Source organism: Anopheles merus, chromosome 3L, assembly GCF_017562075.2.
Source record: "Anopheles merus strain MAF chromosome 3L, AmerM5.1, whole genome shotgun sequence".
Lineage (NCBI taxonomy): Eukaryota > Metazoa > Arthropoda > Insecta > Diptera > Culicidae > Anopheles > Anopheles merus.
The window spans coordinates 33,095,158-33,114,768 of record NC_054085.1 but is presented as its reverse complement, the minus strand read 5'-3'; the positions used below and the strand labels follow the sequence as shown (position 1 = coordinate 33,114,768).

The 19,611-nt window shown below is 44.8% G+C and overlaps 1 protein-coding gene across 1 annotated transcript; it reads left to right on the top strand.

Annotated features, from left to right (window-relative positions):
• Positions 1 to 310: 310 nt before the first annotated feature.
• On the top strand, positions 311 to 18,910 carry LOC121600434. Its single transcript, XM_041929014.1, has 2 exons — positions 311 to 539; positions 18,564 to 18,910. Exons 1-2 carry the CDS (start codon positions 410 to 412, stop codon positions 18,836 to 18,838), a joined length of 405 nt encoding a protein of 134 aa, XP_041784948.1. The 5' UTR covers positions 311 to 409; the 3' UTR covers positions 18,839 to 18,910.
• The last annotated feature ends 701 nt before the right edge of the window (positions 18,911 to 19,611 follow it).

Below are 19,611 nucleotides of genomic sequence, written 5' to 3'. Positions count from 1 at the left end.
CAAAGAGCAGGGGCGAATAGCCCCCACCACGTACGCAAACACCGACGATTCGCGAAACCACGATTCGCGAACATGGGAAAACTTAACCCTTGAGGGTAGCAGCAGGCCATGCTTTCTCTCGCTCCGTCCCCGGTTGCTTTGCTAGCGATGGAAGCAGGATGGCAGAGGATCCCCCTCTCACCATGTTCGAAAGTGCGTGAGTGCAAAAATGTTCGCACACACTGGCGAAATTGTGCGAACACGAGTTTCGCGAATGAGGCTCCCCTTCGCCGTTGGCCCGAGGCCGCAGTCGCATTCGACTTGCGATCGTGCACCCGGCTGGTTGTGCGGCTGTCCGGCTTAGGCTGCTGGTGCTTGGCACGCGGAGTTGGGGCCATACTGGCAGACCCATACTTTGTGTGCCATTCGCATGCTGGCCACCGGATGGAGCAGATCGTCTGAGAAGAAGCACCCGCACGGCAGCATGGCATCCGAAACGGCCGAACATCCGAAACTGAGCCATCCGAAACCTCAACGCCTACTGGATTGTGGATTATTAGGTACCCATCAGCCAGCGAAACACTAGGATAACAACAACGATGCTGCTGCAGCAGTTTGTGCAAGTGTGATGATACTGATTGCGCAATGTGTGACAAAAATGAAAAGTGGCTTGCAAAGCGATGAAGTATTGAGGCAAATTTAATGTGCAACATGTGTGACAAGCCGATGCAAAAATTGTGAGATCATGCGAATCTGTCCGTACCCGGTGATCGTCATCTTTGAAATCGTCTGAGAAGATGTGTTTTGTAAACGGAATTAAAAGTTTTGGTGGTCTTTCTAAACAACCAGTAGCTCCAATATTCTCAAAGTTCCTGAAGTTTTACTCTTATACCTGAGGAATGCGTTAACTAAGAACTGCAACCAGAATCTGATCTGATTCTGTAGATCAGAGGAGTCCTCATTAAGTTTAAAAAGTAATTTAGAACAAAAAAGGATGTATTCTGTTGGTCCTTTCTCTGTTTCTAGAGCGATTTCTTGATGTTAAACCTATGCATACTCTTGATGAGTTACACCTGAAAGCTAACAAGTTGAAACACTTAAAAATGGAATGAACCTGAATAATCGATATATGGTTGGATGAGGTTCTACTGGTAACATGTTCGTCTACCTAGTAGTAATTGTGAGGCATAGAAAGTGTTAAATAATGTTCTGGTCTACGCCTAGTTTGATTTCAAGTGACTTATTTTAAATTGTTGGTAATGCGCCAATGTATTTTCGTCAGGATCAGATCAAGAACTGATCGGAATCAGTATTGTTGTGCAGCGATAGCACAGTTTGGGATTCCAATATCTTCAGACAGCATTTTAAGGAAGAATATTGAGTGGTTCATCGATAATCTTCTATCAACCCATCAAAATTCTGACGTATTTGGTCATCCAGCCTAAAATAGTGATGTTACTTCCAAGAAACAAGAAGCAGGAATAGATATAACATGTTTTAAGATAGTATTCATAGAGTCTTTTTACGAAAATGCAACATTATTGTGATTGCTGAGTTAAACCGATACATCTTTGAATCAATTTTCTCCATTGATGGTTCCAATCAATATACCTGTGAATCTGTTTCCGATTCCACAACGAACATCCTGGACGGAAATGAGAAGTCGGTGTCTCAATTGCCAGGATTAATCCTTTTGCGGTTTAGCTCCGTCGTAAATCTGGGATGCATCTAGCATTGCCTCACTGCTCTACAATGCGAAATATAAATCCTCTTATTCCCACACTATTCCCAAACGATCCCAAGCTCTATCGAAAGGTCGCCCTTTGCTGAAGGCGGCGATTAACATCAAAACCTGACTTTTCGATGTTACATCCAGGAAAAAAAATGCTGAGAATGCCAATCCAACGAACGAATCTAACAAAACGGCTATCACCTGCGTGTTTGTTCTCACGATCGATACGCGCACAGTGCGAGGGGCCAATCAAACCCTGTGGGCGAATCATATCGAAGGTTGCGCCAAATGCTACGAAGGAACGCGTGAAAGCACAAGCTGCAATGAAACCGGGAGGAAACAGTGCAACCAAAAATGTTCCCTTTTTCCGTGCAGAATATCTTCAAACCCGATCAATGATCTATGTCGAGCAAGGGGTTTTTTGGTTTTTGGAAATCAAACACGATCCTTTCGCTGAATACAACGGGGGGGGGGGGGTATGATTTTGTAAACCACAAGTGCATTATTGAACCATTATACTCCAGTTTTGTGTGCCTCTTTGCATTGCAAGGGATAAAAATGAGCAAACGGTGGGTTGAGTATTACATTCACCGTGCAAATCAAACCCGATCAACTACTGATGGATGAAAGGAACAAACAATGGGAAAACAATGCATCATGCGTGCTTTCGATATCGAAAATAATAATACAAAAAAAACATAATGGATTCCCAATGCAAGCAAGCGCGGGTGTGTAGAAATCACCAATAAAATCCGGTCGCTTTCGCATTCGAATGCAACAGATTGCGATCTCTCACGGCGGGCGTGGGATATTATTTTCCCACGGATCCTCGCGATATCATCGAGGCTTTCAAGGCCAACAGTGTGCTTTTTCCTTTTTGTTTCGTTCCATAATAAAAAGGATCGCAAGAAAAAGGGACACACTGCGCAAGCCTGGGCCCTTAGAGCAGGTCCTAAGAAAACGTGCCTGGGCGAAAGAATAACAACGCCACCATCCAAGAAGCGCGCAGCACTGCTCTGGCACCCACGAATAAATTCCACCGGCCGAGAAGTGGTCGATCATAATACACCCCTAGCAGTGCGTTTTCTGTACGGGAAAGCGCAACCGAAAGGTTACGAATAAACGCAATATCCCTTTTTATCCAATATATTTTATTCGTACCTTTTTATTGTTACTTTCTTGTGCACTTTTCGTGTGTCCCTTCGCCACCCGTGCTCCTCCGAGTTTGATTTTATTCGTACGAGATCGGCTCGCAATCTCGGGCAAAGGATCCCTTTTGTCCCTTTTGCGCGGTTGAGTTTGGGTTTCTTGTGTGATCGAGAGCCATAGGAGAGGACCACTCCTGCACGATCGTAGCCTTTTAGGGAGGTTACCTTTTTTTGTTGGCAGAATTGCTATATTCTTCTTTCCTTTATCTAGGTACCTTTCCCTGCACGATCGTCGCTCGCTTCGGCCACCGTCTTGGTGGTGGGCATTGTTGATGGAGGTGTAATTTTTATCATCTCCTCTCCCCGTCCCGTGCCAGTGCCTCTCGGACAAACAAGTGGACAGAACTTGGTTTTGCCTTTTCATCCTTTTTTTTTGTTCGGATCGCCTTTGCTTCTATCTAATTCTTTCCCTCGTCACCAGGCCCCGCTGGCTATAAAAATATACCCGGGAGAGTCACAGCTTCGATGAGAGACATTAACGCGCAGAAGATTGTTATTTTATCTTTTTCTTCCACTCGGAGTCAACCTTTCCGCGATTGGGATGATCGTTTGGCCCGCTGGACGACCCCTCAATCTCTGGACCAAACCCTGAAGCACAAAAAAAACCCTAAGTCACACGATATTTTAGCCCCGAGCGAATGTCTCCGTATGACCGTGCGTGGGGAGGAAAGGAAACTGCCTGCGTACGTTTACAATTTGTTTGGCTTAAAGTAAGGTGTGCATGGTCTTTCTTTATCCTGCACGGATTGCAGTCGCGCCGTACACGATCATAAATCAGGCACAGGTTTCTCGGCATGCTAGTGACATCCGTGTCCGTGTCCGTCGTCCCGTTTGTACCGTTTGTTGAAGTGGTCAGCCGAAAGGACATACAGTGACATTGGATTGTGTATTTTGGTAGCACACAGGGATGTGCTGTGTGTATGTGTAGCGGTTTATGTGTTGTTGCTGTCGCGGGTAGTAATTGTGTGGAAAAAGGGCTGGACAGCTTCTTGTGTGCCTCAGATTCCGACGGGGGGTGAAGCGAGATCGGACTTTTGATAAAACAATTCCTGAAGCAATCGCAAAACAAACGCGTCCATTGTTGGAGTGTATGTTAACCGAATTGAATACGAAAGTATTGTTAGAATGGGCACAGGAGAGTGAAGGCGAGATTTAAAAGACAGGTGCATTATTAGGTGTGTAGCTGCATCGTTAAGGGTTTTTTGGAGGATGGTGGAACATAATGGAATACATCATTTCTTGTATTACTAATTTCGACGAACTATCATCTGTGAAGTATCCAAATCATTGCTGAAGTTTAAAAAAGTCCAACATTTAAAATAACGGAAGAGTTTTTGCAAATTAATTGCCCCATATAGTTAAAGTTAATGGAACATACATACCGCACAAGAATAGTACTTTATTAGGCGTTTGATAAGAATCTTTGTACTAATCAAAATGGTCATATTTTGGCAAATATATGACTATTTCATATGATGTTTAATTTACAAAGGGTGTTAAGTACCCAGCTTAACACTGATAGCTTAATACTTAACCGATTAGAAGACTACCTTTAGCAGAATGTGTGGATGTTTCAACATAGAAGATATACAGTTTCGCTGACAGTTAGCAGTTTATCTCAACAAACACCTGTCAATGCAAACATCACATTCATGGACGATCTTTTATCCAAAGCATCACCCTAATTTTAATCTCCGAAAGAAAGATCACTTTTATTATGATTAAAATCGACTCTTCCACGTTCGTTTGTTGAGCTGCCAATGTCTCACAATTCGAACGCATTTGAATTCTTCATACACACACACACCACATATATCTTCTCTCTTTCTTCTAATTATCTGCGCTTTGTTCCGTTCCCGTTTTCTAATGAAATGATCGATGATTGATGAATCGCCTGCACTGCGAAGAATGATCATCTGAGATACGTGCGTATGCGTGATCGTTCGCAGGAATGAAACAGTTACACTACATTTCCCATTTCCTTCCTTCCGTTCGTTTTTATTGTCCCTTGCGTCGCTTGCACTGCACCGCTTCTTTCCCGTTGGCCTCTCGTGCAAACGGCTCGGCGTGCACAATGCACACACAATGTGCGACCTGTCCGGAAACGCTTTTGAGATCTGTATCACAACTTTGACGCACAGGAAGGCCTTTCTTTCCCCATCGAAACCCAGCTTCGAGTTGAATGTCTCGTGATGAAACTCAGCGATTGGCGCATATCATAATTCGGCTAAACGAGCGCCCGAACCTCAACTCCTTCCTTCTGCCCGTGTCAAGCTGCCCGATAGCGCACGGGTGGTCCGGAAGGGCATCGGTAGCGCCATAGATACATACACACACACACACAAACACACACTCCAACGCACCATCGCAGCGTATAGGAAACGCATGCATGCACGACTTTGCCCAGACGACGCAAGTCATTTAAGCAAGTGCCGCCGACATTATGCCGCCATCTCCTGGGCACGTTTTGTGCGCGTACCCCTTGGCGGCGGCGGCGGTACGGTGTTTCGAGCATCTTCGCTGATGCATTTATCGCTGCTCGTGCATCGAACGCTAATGTTGCTGTGGTGAAGATCAGCCACAGTGCGAGCAGCGGATGCGGGGAGGTGTGTTGTAAAGAGCCAGGAGCCCGATTCTGTTGGCGGTTCCTTTTTATCTCGTGCGCCCGGAGGTGCCCCGAAGCCGGATCGGATTTGTTTATGCCAACGCGAAGGAAATGTGGAAGTTGAAATAATAAACAAATGACAACTTTTGCCCTTGTTGTTGGCTGTTGGCACTTGTTTCACGAACACTAAATAGCTCGCTCTTTACCGCTTACCAACAGCGCATTGATATGCTACAATTCTACACCCAAACGCACACAACCGACCATTAAAAATGTTCTATCATGCCGAAACTACCACCAGCATCTCAGACAGTATCAACGCTAGCAAACGTGTTGAAATCCCAAATTGCGCAACGCGTCCTAAAAAAGCATGCTGACAGAACAGAACGGCAGAGAAAAATCAACACCGAAAAGGAAACAAAACTAACTCCAAAGCTAAAAAGGCAAACCGAAAAAGCTAAACTGATACGAGTCAAAGGCGGAACAAAGTCCCTACGAGATGCGTTGCGCAATCGTAGGTCTCAGTTTTGCAGCTGCACCTGACCTAGGAAGAGCCAAAAAATCTCAAAAGGAAAAAATAGGCGATAGCAGAAACCTTGAAAAAACAGATACACACACACACACCCAGAAAATGTGCAACTCCAGGCGGGATGAAGTGCACGTTGCTCACTTTTCCCGCCGTCCATTTATTTTCCCATACCCAGCGGAGCAACATTTGCGATGATCAGCTTGCGCAACTTGCGCACCGCCGATAGATACGTCCGGAGGGCTAGGAAGGATGCGTCGATCCTTTCGCAGGTCGTGTGTTTTTTTTTTCACTCGTTTGCTTTTGCCCCCCTCTCTCTCTCTCTCGGATTCGGCCAACGTCATTAACTTCAGTTTTCGCCTACGCTTTCGCTGTGTCCTTCGTTCCATGTGAAAATGTTCAATTTTCGGTAACATGTTTCGGTTGCGCACATCCGCTGCTGCAGAGATCCGCTCACTGCGCGGCACCCCCTTGCCCCCTCAAGTCCACGCGGGTGCCGTAGAGATATGCCGACTTTTTATGACTTTTCGTACCTAATACTATCCCAGCCAGCCGCCGTCGTGTCCTCGTGCAAAGGACTCGTTTTTTCTCTCTCTTGGCCATTGCGTTTTCCATTGCGCGACCTGTGCTCAAGCGCACTCACACACTCGAGCCACTTTGGCCATATGTTTCTTGTACATGTGCGTATCTTATCGCTAAAAGCATTTCTGCCGTTCTTTTTGTTTTTACTTGCTTAGTTTGCCTCTTCTAGGCAGCATCCGCTAGACACTGCAGTTTGGCAGGACTGGGACCTGGCACCGTTTGATGCCATTCGCTAATTGACTGGAGTTTTGGCTTATTTTCTTCCCATTTTATGAGATGATTTTTGGAAGATGTTGTTGCTTCCGTAAAGAAAAAAAGAAAAGAAATTCACGCTGGGAAGGTTGGGAATGAGCTGCTGTTTGTTTTATCCTGGAAAGATCATCACATGTTTGGCTAAAAAATTGCTCAAAATAACCATTTAAATTAAACTTTTATTTAGAATAGAATTCAGAAACTCAAAGAAATTATAGCGGAACTAAAAGTACAGAACTGTGGTGTTTCTTACCAAAATACAGTAAAATATAAAACGTAGGTTGATTGCAGTTCAGAAATCGCAGAATGGTGAACAGAAGAAATAAAACAGAATTAGATAATGAATAATGCAATAATGATACACAATTAATTGCTTTTTTTACTTTCTATATAGATTCAGTAATCCTGAAATGTATGTAAAGTTTAATCATTTTAGTTAGAAAAGGTAGATAATGGACAATACCTACATTGTTTATAAGTTCTTGGAGGTTCCGAGTTGAATTTAGAATGTTCCGTACAATTATGTTTTAACCATCATCATCATTTAAATCATCATATTTGTTCAAATGATCGCACACATTTCCTTTCTGTTGTACGGCCAAAAGTACACACAACTGCAAATACCTATTTGTAAAATTAAAGCCTAGCCGTCTGTTACGCACACTCTTCATACGCGCAAGCCCTCTATTAGCTCCATCGATCGAGTTCTTATTTGAAATTAAATTAAATCTCATCCAACACACATGCACCACCTCAACCGGCGGTTGCGATTGTTTACAGTAAAGAGTTTATTCACATCGAAAACACGAAAAACTGCCCCCACCCCTCTCCATCATTCACCTTTCCCAGCTCCCGCACCGAGCCAGGGGTAAAAGAGTAGTTCGGAACAGAACCGGTAAGCTATTTTAGGGGCACACCACTTCAATTGCAGACACCCGCGATGCGCGCATTGCTCCCGTTGCGCGTTCGCCAATGGCCGGATGCATTTTCGGTGTGCATTTTGAGTCCGCTCCCTTGCCGACCGTCCCACATCCCCCTTACGTCATATTCATTCGATTTGTTTTTCCTACCTACCGTACCGTCGTTCGGTGTTCTGTATACATTTTCACCCTCCGCTTCGTTTCCGTGCGGTGTGCGGGTGCGTCGGTTTTGTTTTTCCTTAAAATAACGGCAAGGCAAAACCGCGCGCAGAAGGATGAACCCGATGCAGATGCACTGTCGTGTGGCAGAAGACATTGGCCAAGGGCTGCACTGTGCGCTTGGTGCGGGTTTTCAAGTGGCGTACAGCCTTCCGACTGGTTTAACGCGACCGAATACGCGACCCGCGATGTTCAATGAACTTTAGTGTAAACACTGTATTTCCCGCTGCGCAATGCTGCTGTTCCTGTGCGCTGGTGCGCTGACATCTTCGTGTGGACGGGTTCGGTTTCGGTGCAGCGTGTGGTCGTGTGCGGTTTCGCCTTCCTGGCGCGCCCGCGTGAAGATTAATTGGAGACATTTGCCATTGGAATTATGAAGCAAAGGGTGAATGCGGCAATGGTTGATGGCTCTAGGGCTGTAGATTTGAATTTTCATAAACATATCGTTTAACGCTTAATTTAACAACAGCCAGATACATGTGGACGCGAATGATCGCGCATCGCAACAGAAACAATTGTTGATTTTTTAATGTTAGGAAAATGCTACCTATTTCGAGAACAAACATGGTACAGGCGCAAATGAACGAAACAAATTGTCTATGTTAATTTCTTCTTGTTAGCCTCTTTTACAATAAAAACCCTTCATTCGAGGGGGGCTTTGACTTTGGCTGCCGAATGTACAGCTTAACCGGGCAAAGAAGAAAGTAGGACGCTTACGCCCTTCCCCACCGTGCCTTTTGCATTTTGTTGTGCGCTTTCTTTCATTCATCATTAGCAGCCAGAAGAGAAAAAAAAACAACTCGTTGGCTGCATTGCAACGCGTTCTTGCGCAAGGGCAAACGCCGGACGCGCAAACTCCCGGCAGAACACAGCGCACGGAGAATGGGAGATTCCATTATAACGAAGCGTACCCGGGAGTGCCGGCGCGCACATTCTGGAAAATCATTCCACCGACGCCGTAAACGCGCGGGGCCCACAAGAGAAAGGTTAATTACTACAAGACGCATCTTAGCATCGGCAACGGGTGGGTCGCTTGCGTTTGCCCTTGCGATACTTCGGTGTGTCCGAAAAAGGGAAGAAGTGGATAATTAATTAAAACCATCCTCCCCGTCTAATTGGCGGGAGTATTTTAATCATGCTGCAAAACATTTATCAATCTCGCGTGCCCCTTAGTTTTGCTGGACAGGGGGGGGGGGGGGGAATGGAATTGGAGGAGAGGTCACTTCGCGCTCGTCATTTTTTGAAGATTTGCTTCGGAGAATGCATTGCAACGTTGCTTTCGTTGTTGCTGAGAAATGCAAAGCTATATCTATTGTACCGCGAGAAACGGGACCCTCGGGGGAAGTTTTCCTATCTCTTTCTGGCTTGACTCATTCTGATTGATCAGGTGTACCCGGGGGCACGAGAGAATAATATTAAAGAAAGCAAACAAGAGGAGCAACATGCATACCTAATCGTGGGGATAAAGGTCTTTTTGCTTAGAAAAACAACCTTAGTTTAGGTTGGTAGGTAATTTTACTGCATTAATTGGATTGTTTTGATACACAATTGACTGTTGACTGCTGAGAGGCCTAATCTGAATTATGCAAATTAATATTGTTTTAATTGGAGAGATTGAAACCAAGTGCATTTATTTAGCTTTGACATTACTGGTTCTTTAGAAGAGCTTTCAATACTTTGTAAATGGTTGCAATTGTTGTTAAGATTCTAACCTTATCGTTCCACCAAGCTTCATCAGTAAAGTTGTTCGACCCTCCTTCCCGGATAGATATGCTGTGATAAGGATTTTTCATACGCTCATAATCCGAGCCAAACTCCCACGAGCGCTCAAAGGAAAATCTGTTCTAACGAAGTCCTAACAGATGTAGGTCTTTTAGCTAAGGATTGCTCGATCTCCATAGAAGACTTGAAGATTCCAGCTCTTTGTCTAAAAACTTACCTATACCCGGTCAATAGTCGGTACTAATCATTATTTATTTAGGCTTTGGGAATCATCAATTCTAAATCTAAAACGATATTCAAAGTATTCCAAAGTAAATAGACTCAAAAGTCCTCTTTGTGGAAGAACAATACAGAGAATCTATTGCCAAGATGTACTTTATTAGCACTATCCAAAGACATGAGCTATCCAAATTCATTTATAAGTAATATCTTGCTCTGAACTTTGCAGATTGATGATCTAATCTGCATAGTTATCTAAGGCTATTAACTGGGGCATAACAACTTTTGAGAATTCGCATATTACGAATGACGCTACTCATCTGTGAGGTATTCCTGAGATTCTTGAAGAACATAAAAAAACTAATGGATTTAGCGTTAGTTCTGAAAGTAGGCTCATAGGGGACTCTTCTTCCCAGATACCCTTTTCCGATACTGAATTGTTTGAGGTACTCTAGTTATCTTGAAGTCACTAAGTTTCTAAATATCATAAGATATGCCTTAACAAAGTCCCTCTAATAATATTTAGTACAAATTACTGCAAACCTTCAAAAACTGTATCAAAATAGTCTATCGTAGATCACCATCTTAAGAAAGCTGTCAAAAAGAAGCTATGCACGTACGCACATCAGAGTAAACCAAATCAATGGCTGATTGCGACTGGCCAAACTGGCGATCGCAACAAAACGCACGCACATGCCACGACGGCCACGACGTGGTGCTGTGCAGCGAATCTAAAATGTCTGCCCGTTGATGCGCGTCCGCCATTACGCGTCCGCCAAACACTTGGGCTGGTTTGGAAAGAAAACACACCAAAAAAACAGCGCCCCGATCACAAAACCCGCCGCAGCACTAGCATAGAGCATGGCGCATCGGGGAAGCCGTATTCCGAATTTTAAGATGCACCCAGCGGCGAGGAAGTCGCTGTGCCTGGGTCGAGACGAATGCAAGGGGGACGTAGGTGCGAAGAGTCATCCGCCTCCCGTCCATTGCTATCCTCCTTCTCCCCCTCCGTGGCTTGCTTAGTTTGCGCATCCGTGGCCTTTGCGCGCGCGTATACATACGCATGTGCGTGTGTGCGTACGCATCGCGTTTCTGGTTTTATACGTTTTCCCTTTTTTTCGCCGTCTAAGTCCTTCTGACTTTTTCGTCTTGCCCTTCCACCCTTTCTTTCTCTCTTCCCCTCTCTCTCTTTCTATCTCTTCCCCACCCGCAGAATGGAGTGGAAAGAAGCCACGCAAGAGATACGCAACTACGATGCCGGGGCACATCAGACGTGCACGCTAGTCGCGCTCGCGGTCTAATCGCGCTTTCCGTCATTTTGTCGCGCATCAGGCATCCTGCGTACCCTTCTTTGCTCTCTCTTTTTCTCTCACACACAGACACACACACACTCACATTCACATAGATTCTCTTCGTTTTAATCTGCGTTCGCATTATTTATTGCCCGAGTGGTGGCCGCAAAAGGGACGCGAACAGACCCCGCAGCACCACAGTGTAACGAGTAATGCTGCCCCAAAGAGAAGGGAATAGAAGAGGAGACGGCAAACTGCAAGAAGTAGAAAACCAAAACCCCGCGTACCTTTGCTCTGTGCCCTTTCCTGCGCGGTCACCTGACTCTACTGATTCCTTGAGTCCGTGCGTGGGCTATGCGTAAAGCGAGTGTGTTCCGCCTTCGGGGTTGCGCGTTGCGCACATTCAATCCGCGTTTCCGACGAAAAGCCGGGGAAGAGGAGCGGCAACCAAAACCAAGCACGGACAAAAACTGTATACAACTCACATACTAATAGAAACCATACGTGCATCCACAAGCGTCTATAGAAGCCAAACGACGACGCCGATGACATTAAACACCAGCGCGTCGTCTCTCGCGTCGTATCGCGCGTCACCCGCTGCGTGCATTCTTGTTTGCTTCCTACGACCAGGCGCGGCCCAAACTACACAACGCTCTCGGCGGAACGAGTTCTCGGCGGAATGGATGATTTCCATGTCACGCCTTGCGTTCCTCCCTTGTCCCATTTCGTGTCACCCAGAATTTCTTCGGGCTCAGCTTTGGAAATGCGACGACGACAACCCGGTCCTACGCCAACAGATTTTCCGTTCTACGTGCGAGAGCCGAACGGTGGGACCCCGATGACAGTGTCGTCGACGTAATGGATGACGTGCGCTCTTCCTGTCTGGAGAACAAAAAAGGTGGGCAAACCGGGCGGACATTCTTTACCCGCGTCACACCTTCACTGCCGTGTGTGGGTGGTTTTTACATCTCCTTCTCCTTGCTCCTCCACCTCGCATCATCTCGCATATCGAAAATGCACATAGGTGTCACGATAGAAAAATGCTGCATCTCTTCCGGCACCGGGAACCGATCGACCACACGATGCATCTTGCCCGGTCGGCTGGACGGTGGTGCGTCTATACCGATGATGATGAGCTGCTTCAGTTTTCATGGTCACTGCCATTGGACGGCTTCATTCGGCGGTCGGCCACGGTGTGCATGGTTGGTTGGATTTATTTTTGGAAATTTAATAGCCATTCTGTGATTGATTTTAAGACGGATGGCTGAGGAAGAGCACGAGGAGTGCCTGTACCGCTGCACCGACAAGCACGATGCTTCCTGTTTCGTGTGGTTTCGTAACATATCGTTTTATTTTATGTTATTATTATGAGGTGGCAAAGATATGTAAAAATGTGTTCGAAGTATCGAACGTCCAAAATTCTAGCAATGGGATTTAACATTTGAATTTTTAAGTTCTGTATCTTCATATTACTAGGCCGGTCTCGTGGTACAGTCGTCAATTCCAACGACTTAACAACATGCAGGTCATGGATTCAAGCCCTGAATGGACCGTGCCGCCATAAGTAGGACTGACTATCCTGCTATGTTGGGAATCAATAAGTCCACTGTAAGCCAAAGCCCCCAAGTAGTAGTGGTACAAGATAGGGCAGGAATAAACTGCTGCTAATCTCATATGGTACACTTTCTTACATGTTTGTAATAGAATAATGTGTTCTATCCTGTATTTTGTGACATCATCTGAACAAGGATCATTCACAATCTTAATACAATCTTCATTTGTATCAATTTCACAATCTTAATACAATGTTTGGTTTTTTTTTTGGCTTTTAGAGGCTTTGAGCATCTCGGCTTCTTTCATCTCTCTATTGCCTGAAGTACCTTTGATACTGTTTTCTTCATTTTTCTTTGTATAGATTTGTTGATTTCAACTATCTTTACAGTTTTGTTTTGCAATTTGGATTGTTCGAAACAATGGTGTCTATTTTTTTATATAGTTTGCTATTTTGTTCTATTTTGTTTGAAGCCTAGACATTCTGCTATCTTATTGCAATCTGAACCACATTTTTTCAGATTTTGAAGGGACTTTCTACCAATTGAAACTCAACATGTTATTTATGACTTATAGAAAGATGTATAATTAATCAACCTGCAAAGCTCTGAATATCATCTACAATTTAGTATGTACAACTAAACAATGTAAATAACTGAGCGAATTCATAAATTTGGCGGTTTCTGGAATAAGTCACATGAAGTAATGGTGTCTGACTCATTGACTAAACTAGTTATCCGATTTGTATCGTTAAGATTTGTTCAAATTCGTGTTTTTAATTCAGGTCTGTTTTCACATTTTCTGTAAAACGATCATACATCTGTTATCGATCATAATTTCTTTTTTTACAATAGTTGTTTTGGTATACTGTATCGATCAGTAACATCATAATTGTACCTTAGCAATTGAAATGGATATCTTCATTTGGGCTAAGCAAGAATACAACATGTAAAACTCTAAATTTACTTGTTTCTCTATAAACAAAGATTTTTTCAATCATCCAGATAACTTTGCTACACATTTTGCTAAATTAAAAAGAAAGAAACATTTGTCTAACCACTCAACAAATGTTAAAAAAAGGAACGCAAATAAACAAACTACAACAAATCAACAAAAACCATTTAAAAATGTCAACCACGCTTAAAATATTGGTCCATTTTGGTTCCCTCACTACGGGGCTCACCCTTCACAACTGCCAAAATTTCATTCCACGCGTTCGCGTTCGCTCTCCTGCATCGAATGCCGGCCGCCTTTCGCCCTCCCCTCTCGCAACCACTCTCCAATTTTCCAACTAATGGATACCGAATGTTAATTTCGGCATGCCGTGCATGCAGTTTACACCAGCACCCGCGAGAGACAGAGAGAGCGCGCGCGCATGTTTTGGGCCACCCCATGCGACCGTCAACCATGCGTGGGATTTTCGGCATTTTCCTTGCTCGCACGCCCCTTCGCGCTCATCAGTGCTGTGCCCTAGTCCGAGGCCCAAACCCGTTGCACCGCTTCCACGAAGTGGCTACCCCTCGCTCCCAGCCCAAGTTACTGGAATCGGCTGTGACTTCAAACTGCACATGAAAAATGCACACATATTGCGATGTTGACGGGAACGGACGGGGGGGGGAGAGAGAAAAAACGCACTCCTTCGCGCAAACCCATCACGCGTATCGCCCGCGCGCTGCTCCACACATTTGCGCCAGCGAGACCTGCCAGCGTGTTCCGGTACGATTCGAACCGGAAACAACCGCGGCCGCATGTGTGTGTGTGTGTTTCGCTGAAGGTATGTGTGGGTAGGGAACGAGGATAGAAAAATAATGAACTAAAACCGAAAACCCACCACACATACGGGGCACCAGCCCGCGGCACAAATGCGCAAAGCGAAAGAACGCGTGAATCGCAACGAAACAAAACAAAAACTCGTGCAGCCGGCCCTATCTCTATCACTCGCATGGAGTAGCAGCAATTCGCTTACGAAGTCGAGTCGAGAGAAGAAAAAAAAATACGACGAAAATGTGCGTACGAAAAACCCGACAAAATCAACGGCAGCAACAGCAGCAGCCGCTTGGAACGCGAACAAGGGCGTGAGTTTCAAAAATTAGAGCTAATAATAATTTTGCGGAAGTGAGCAACAGCAGCAGCACATACGATCGCGAGGGTTTTGCTGCGAGGGTGTAGAATAGCGTGTGTGTGTCTGTGTTTAAAAACAGATCTTTCCTCCCTTGCCTGTATCTGTCCGTGTTGCGTATGGGTGCGGCTAGATATGCGTGCAACGTAGGAGAGCCACCGAAAAGCACTTCATCATCGCTGATTGCTTCCTTTTTGGCTAAACGAAGCACCGAACCTTGTGCAAGTTGTGCAGAGGCCCATGAAATGCGAATGCCAACGACGACCGGCAGGTATTGGGCGTGGGACACGCAAGGGGAAAAGCGCGCGCGCGCGCGCCCTACATATTACCATTCCACCTCTCAAGTGCATCTGCACCTATAAATAGGTACTTCTTTCCCCTGTTGTGCGCAGAAAAAGCCACATTCCAGCCCTGCCCGAACCGAAGGAGGGCAACCCTAAGCGCTATCTGCTGCCGTTGCCGCTGCCGCTGCTGCTTTTCCCGTTTTTCTTGAGCCAAATTGGAAACGGTTTCTGACAGCTGCAGAAAAAGCGCACTCGATGGGCGCCTACTTACGTTCCATCGATCGAGGCGATCGCGTTTTGAATGGCTGTGTGCCAGTGTTGCTGAGTGCGAAACAGCAAAGAGGACGTGGTGTCATCTAATCGGCACTTGGATGAATTTCATTTTTCAATTAACTTTTTATGTTTTTGTTTTGTTGTCTATTTGACTCTTTATAAACAATTTATACTTGTTTTGCTATTTTGTTATCTTGTTATTGCTCTTTTTTTCTTTTCTACTTTAATTATTACACTCATTCAATGACTTGCATGAATTTTTACATCATTCTCTGCAATGGATCCCATTTTATAACATTTTTCCTTATTTCCGTTACAAAAATCATTCGAATACTGCAATAGATGGTTTTATGAGAAATGTAGATAAAACTATTTTTCGCTTTCTAAAAGATATGCATTTTAATGAATGTAAACCAAATGTATCTGCAACGGCACACTACCACGATGTAAAGTTCCCAATACGATGCATCCAAAGTTTGCTACCACTCATACACACACACGAGCCGTACATGGGTGGGACGAGCGATTGTACAAACTAAGAAGTCACGCGCCAAGAACGATGCGCTGGCGGAAAACTAATTCCACCAAACGGCAGATTCCTGCTGCTGCTGCTGCCGCTGGAACTCAATGAAACGGACCGACTAACGAAAAAAATAATAGAAAGCATCACCCGGCCCAATCCGGCTGACCAACGGACACCAAAGAAGCAAAAGACCTCGGTGTTAAATGACGATCGTGGCGACCACTACCACCACCCCAAAATGTGCCGGCCGCCGCCGGGTACAAGGGGGAAATGATATGGTGAAAATTAAATTAAATTGAATAAATAAACACCGCTTCGTTTTCCCGTCTTTTGGCTACTTCTTTCTCCAGCCACAGGCCCGTCGCTGCCCCACCTTCGGTCGGTATGATCGGTCGCGCGAGGGAACGTGCGACGAAGTGGCGAGCCACGGTGCTTTCTTTTGCCGGCCGAAGGGCTGCGCTCAGTTTGCTGGAACCCCCCGCGGTAGCAAGATGGTGTATTTGTATGTGTGTGTGTGTGTTGCCTCTCGCTGGAAGGGGAGAACGGGGAACGGCGGTGGCCACTGTTGCACTGCACACCGGTGCGGTGTTTGTTTGTGCAAACAATGCGAGAGATATAAAGGTTTTGCTGTTGATTGCGCTGCATCATCGATGGGCCATGGGCAAGGTACCGAACGCGGGAACGCGTAGAGGCTTGAGGATTGAGATATTCGACGAATTAAATAACGAGATCCAACCGTGGCTCTGTGTTTGAGAGCTCATTGAGTTTAAAAGTATCTTCAGAATCATCTGATGCATTATTTCTTATTATTGTTGAATTATTCGAGCAAAATGAAGAGCATTTATTTTCTTACAAATAGTAACATAATGCATTTTTTTAAATACTATTATGATAAACTGTTTAGTTCGATGTTGTTTTAGTGTTGTTGTTTGTTAACCGCAGGCTCTAACGTACTGTTTGCAAAATGGGATTAAACGCCTGCCTCGACCAAACAAGTTTAAAATATCGCAAGGTTGGCCTTTCAATAAAATGATAGAAGAAAGAATTATAAATGTATATTTGGATAAATAAACACTCTAGAAACATAGATGCACCATTTTGTGATGTTTATTGAGTTGAAAAGAAAGAAGTAGTGGTTAGAACTCGAAATCGGACCTACCCGATTCCGATTCCGTGTTCCGAATCAATTCCGGAGCCGATTCCGTAGCTGGAATTGATTCCGATGTCTCGAGTCGATTCTGAAGCCGATTCCAGAGTTGATTCCGGAGCCGATTCTAGAGTTGATTCCGAAGCCGATTCCAGAGTTGATTCCAGAGTCGACTCAGGAGCCGATTCCGGAGGCGGCTTCGGAATAGATTCCGTAATCAGATTCGGCTCCAGTATCTGAATTGACCTGGGAATCGTTATTTGCCCCGGTAATGGAACCATAATTGTCTCCAGAAATAAAATTACCTCCGGAATGAGAAACAGTTCTTGCATTGAAATAAGAAGTTTCAAAAGTGAAAACAGTCCGAGAATCTCCATGAAAAAGGATTGTTTACAAGTAAATCTTGACTCTTTGCGGCTATCAATACGTATTATCGCTAGCCGGAATCGATTCCGACAAAAAAATCATTTTTCACATCACTAGAAAGAAGAGGCTCGAGTGAAAATAACGTTTTATTTAGTTTTATTAAAGTCATACGCGTAGAACAACCATCCCAACCGGCAATAACACACATGGACCATCAAAATGCGCCTTTAGTTACAGCTCTTCTCCACTACCACTCGACTAAGCGTCATAAAAATTGCAGGACCCTCAGGGATCGCTTTATTGTGCGAAACGAATTTTCTCCCGCGTCCGCTCACAGCGGGACAGGGAAGCGGGGAAACATCAAGGAGATCATGCCGCATGCCCACACTTTGCGCAACACGCTTGCCGGCAGTTGACGGCGTCGTTGCGCAATCGTACGAATGTATGGCAAGGGAGGGAAGGTGTGGACATCGTAAAGAGTTTTTGTGTTTTCATATTTACTCCCAAGAAAAAAAAGAATCATTGTTTTCTTTTCTATGAATCTAGCGATCTTTTCGTTGCGTTTTCATGTTCCTATTCTTGCACACTTGTTCACACATGGTTCGGTGGTGTATTATTTTAGTCTTTTTGTCCAAAATGCTATAGGAATTGGATTTTTCCGAATGTTTCGGAAGAACGCACCCTGGAGCCTTCGCATTGCACTCAAAACCAAACGCAACCAATCTCGTAGAGTCAAGCGAAAGCAGGAGAAGCGGCTTGCAGGAGAGTCAGGTGTAGGCAGAAAGGGCAAAAAATCCAATTAGAGTGTCCGTGATTTCTGTGGGGCTTAAACCTGGAAATCCAGCCAAAGGATAGGATAAAGGCGGAACGAACAAAATAGAAAACCTGTTCTTCCTGGGTTGTGGTGATTCGACCCACTCGCCTAGAATTTGGACCCTCCATCCCTTCAACGCGCCACACACCACCATCACCTCTGACCCTTACCCAAACCATAATGGCTACAAGCAATCCTTTTCTCTTGTTTTCCTCTTCCTCTTTTCCTAGTTTCCTCCACGCATGTTTTTTTGGGGACCGCCACGAAGTTTCGATTCTCCGATTTGCCGGCGTCCTTGGCGTCGCAGTTTCTTCCTTCCTGGCGAGACAACAGGTTTCTTTATCCAGCCCGGGACAGGAACCAGGCGTCTTGCACTTGCACAACCGATTCACCACCACCAAACAACAACTTCGATCTCGCCCTCGAGCGATGGATCAAATCGAACGAGAAAAGGAAGAAGCAAAATAATCGACAAGAAAGGAAGAAAAAAACACGCTCACGGTAGAAAAGGAATTAAAAATGCATCTCACCCTTTTTTCGCCTAGCCGAGTTTTTGGGAAGATAGATCGTGCGCGTCGCGCAAGAGATTTCGGGATTCCATGCCACAGTCCTGTTGTTGTTGTTTTTTTTGTATTATTCTTCCTTCGGTGGAGAATCTAGGTGTCTAGCCTGTTGCACGGGAAGGAATGGGGAGAACGCATCGGCGGAAGCGCAAGTGGGGGGAGAGCGGTATCTGCTGGGCAATAAAATAAACCTACAAATTTATGTCCATTCCTATTTTGCCCATTATTTCTTTCGTTTGGCGTTCTGTTCTCATCCGGGGCGTCTTGGATCATTTTTAAATCTCCTGCCCCGGTTTTCCCCTCGCACCGGTGGCACGCTACGTCACTGCAAGGGAATTGTGGAAGGCTGTGCAAGGAGCGCATTAAATCAAGGACTTAATACCTTTTTGGGAGCGAAGAAATGCTTTTTGGTTGTTTTTTTTCTTACTTTTATTCTTAGAAAACCTTGATTTCTAGTGCTGTTAATTGATCATTGTATATTAGTTAGATTTTTATATTATATTGTATCTGAAATTTTCATATTTTCTATTTTTATTGTTTATGTTAACATCTATTCTTAACGATTGTGACCTATTTGATTGTGTTAATTCAATGCTTCCTTTACTATGTGTACTTACCTATTTTGGTGTTGCAACTGCTTTGAAACAATCACAAAATGGAGACCGCAAGTGGAATGTACAAAAATGATCTTTTTAGATGTGTGTTTTAATGAAAG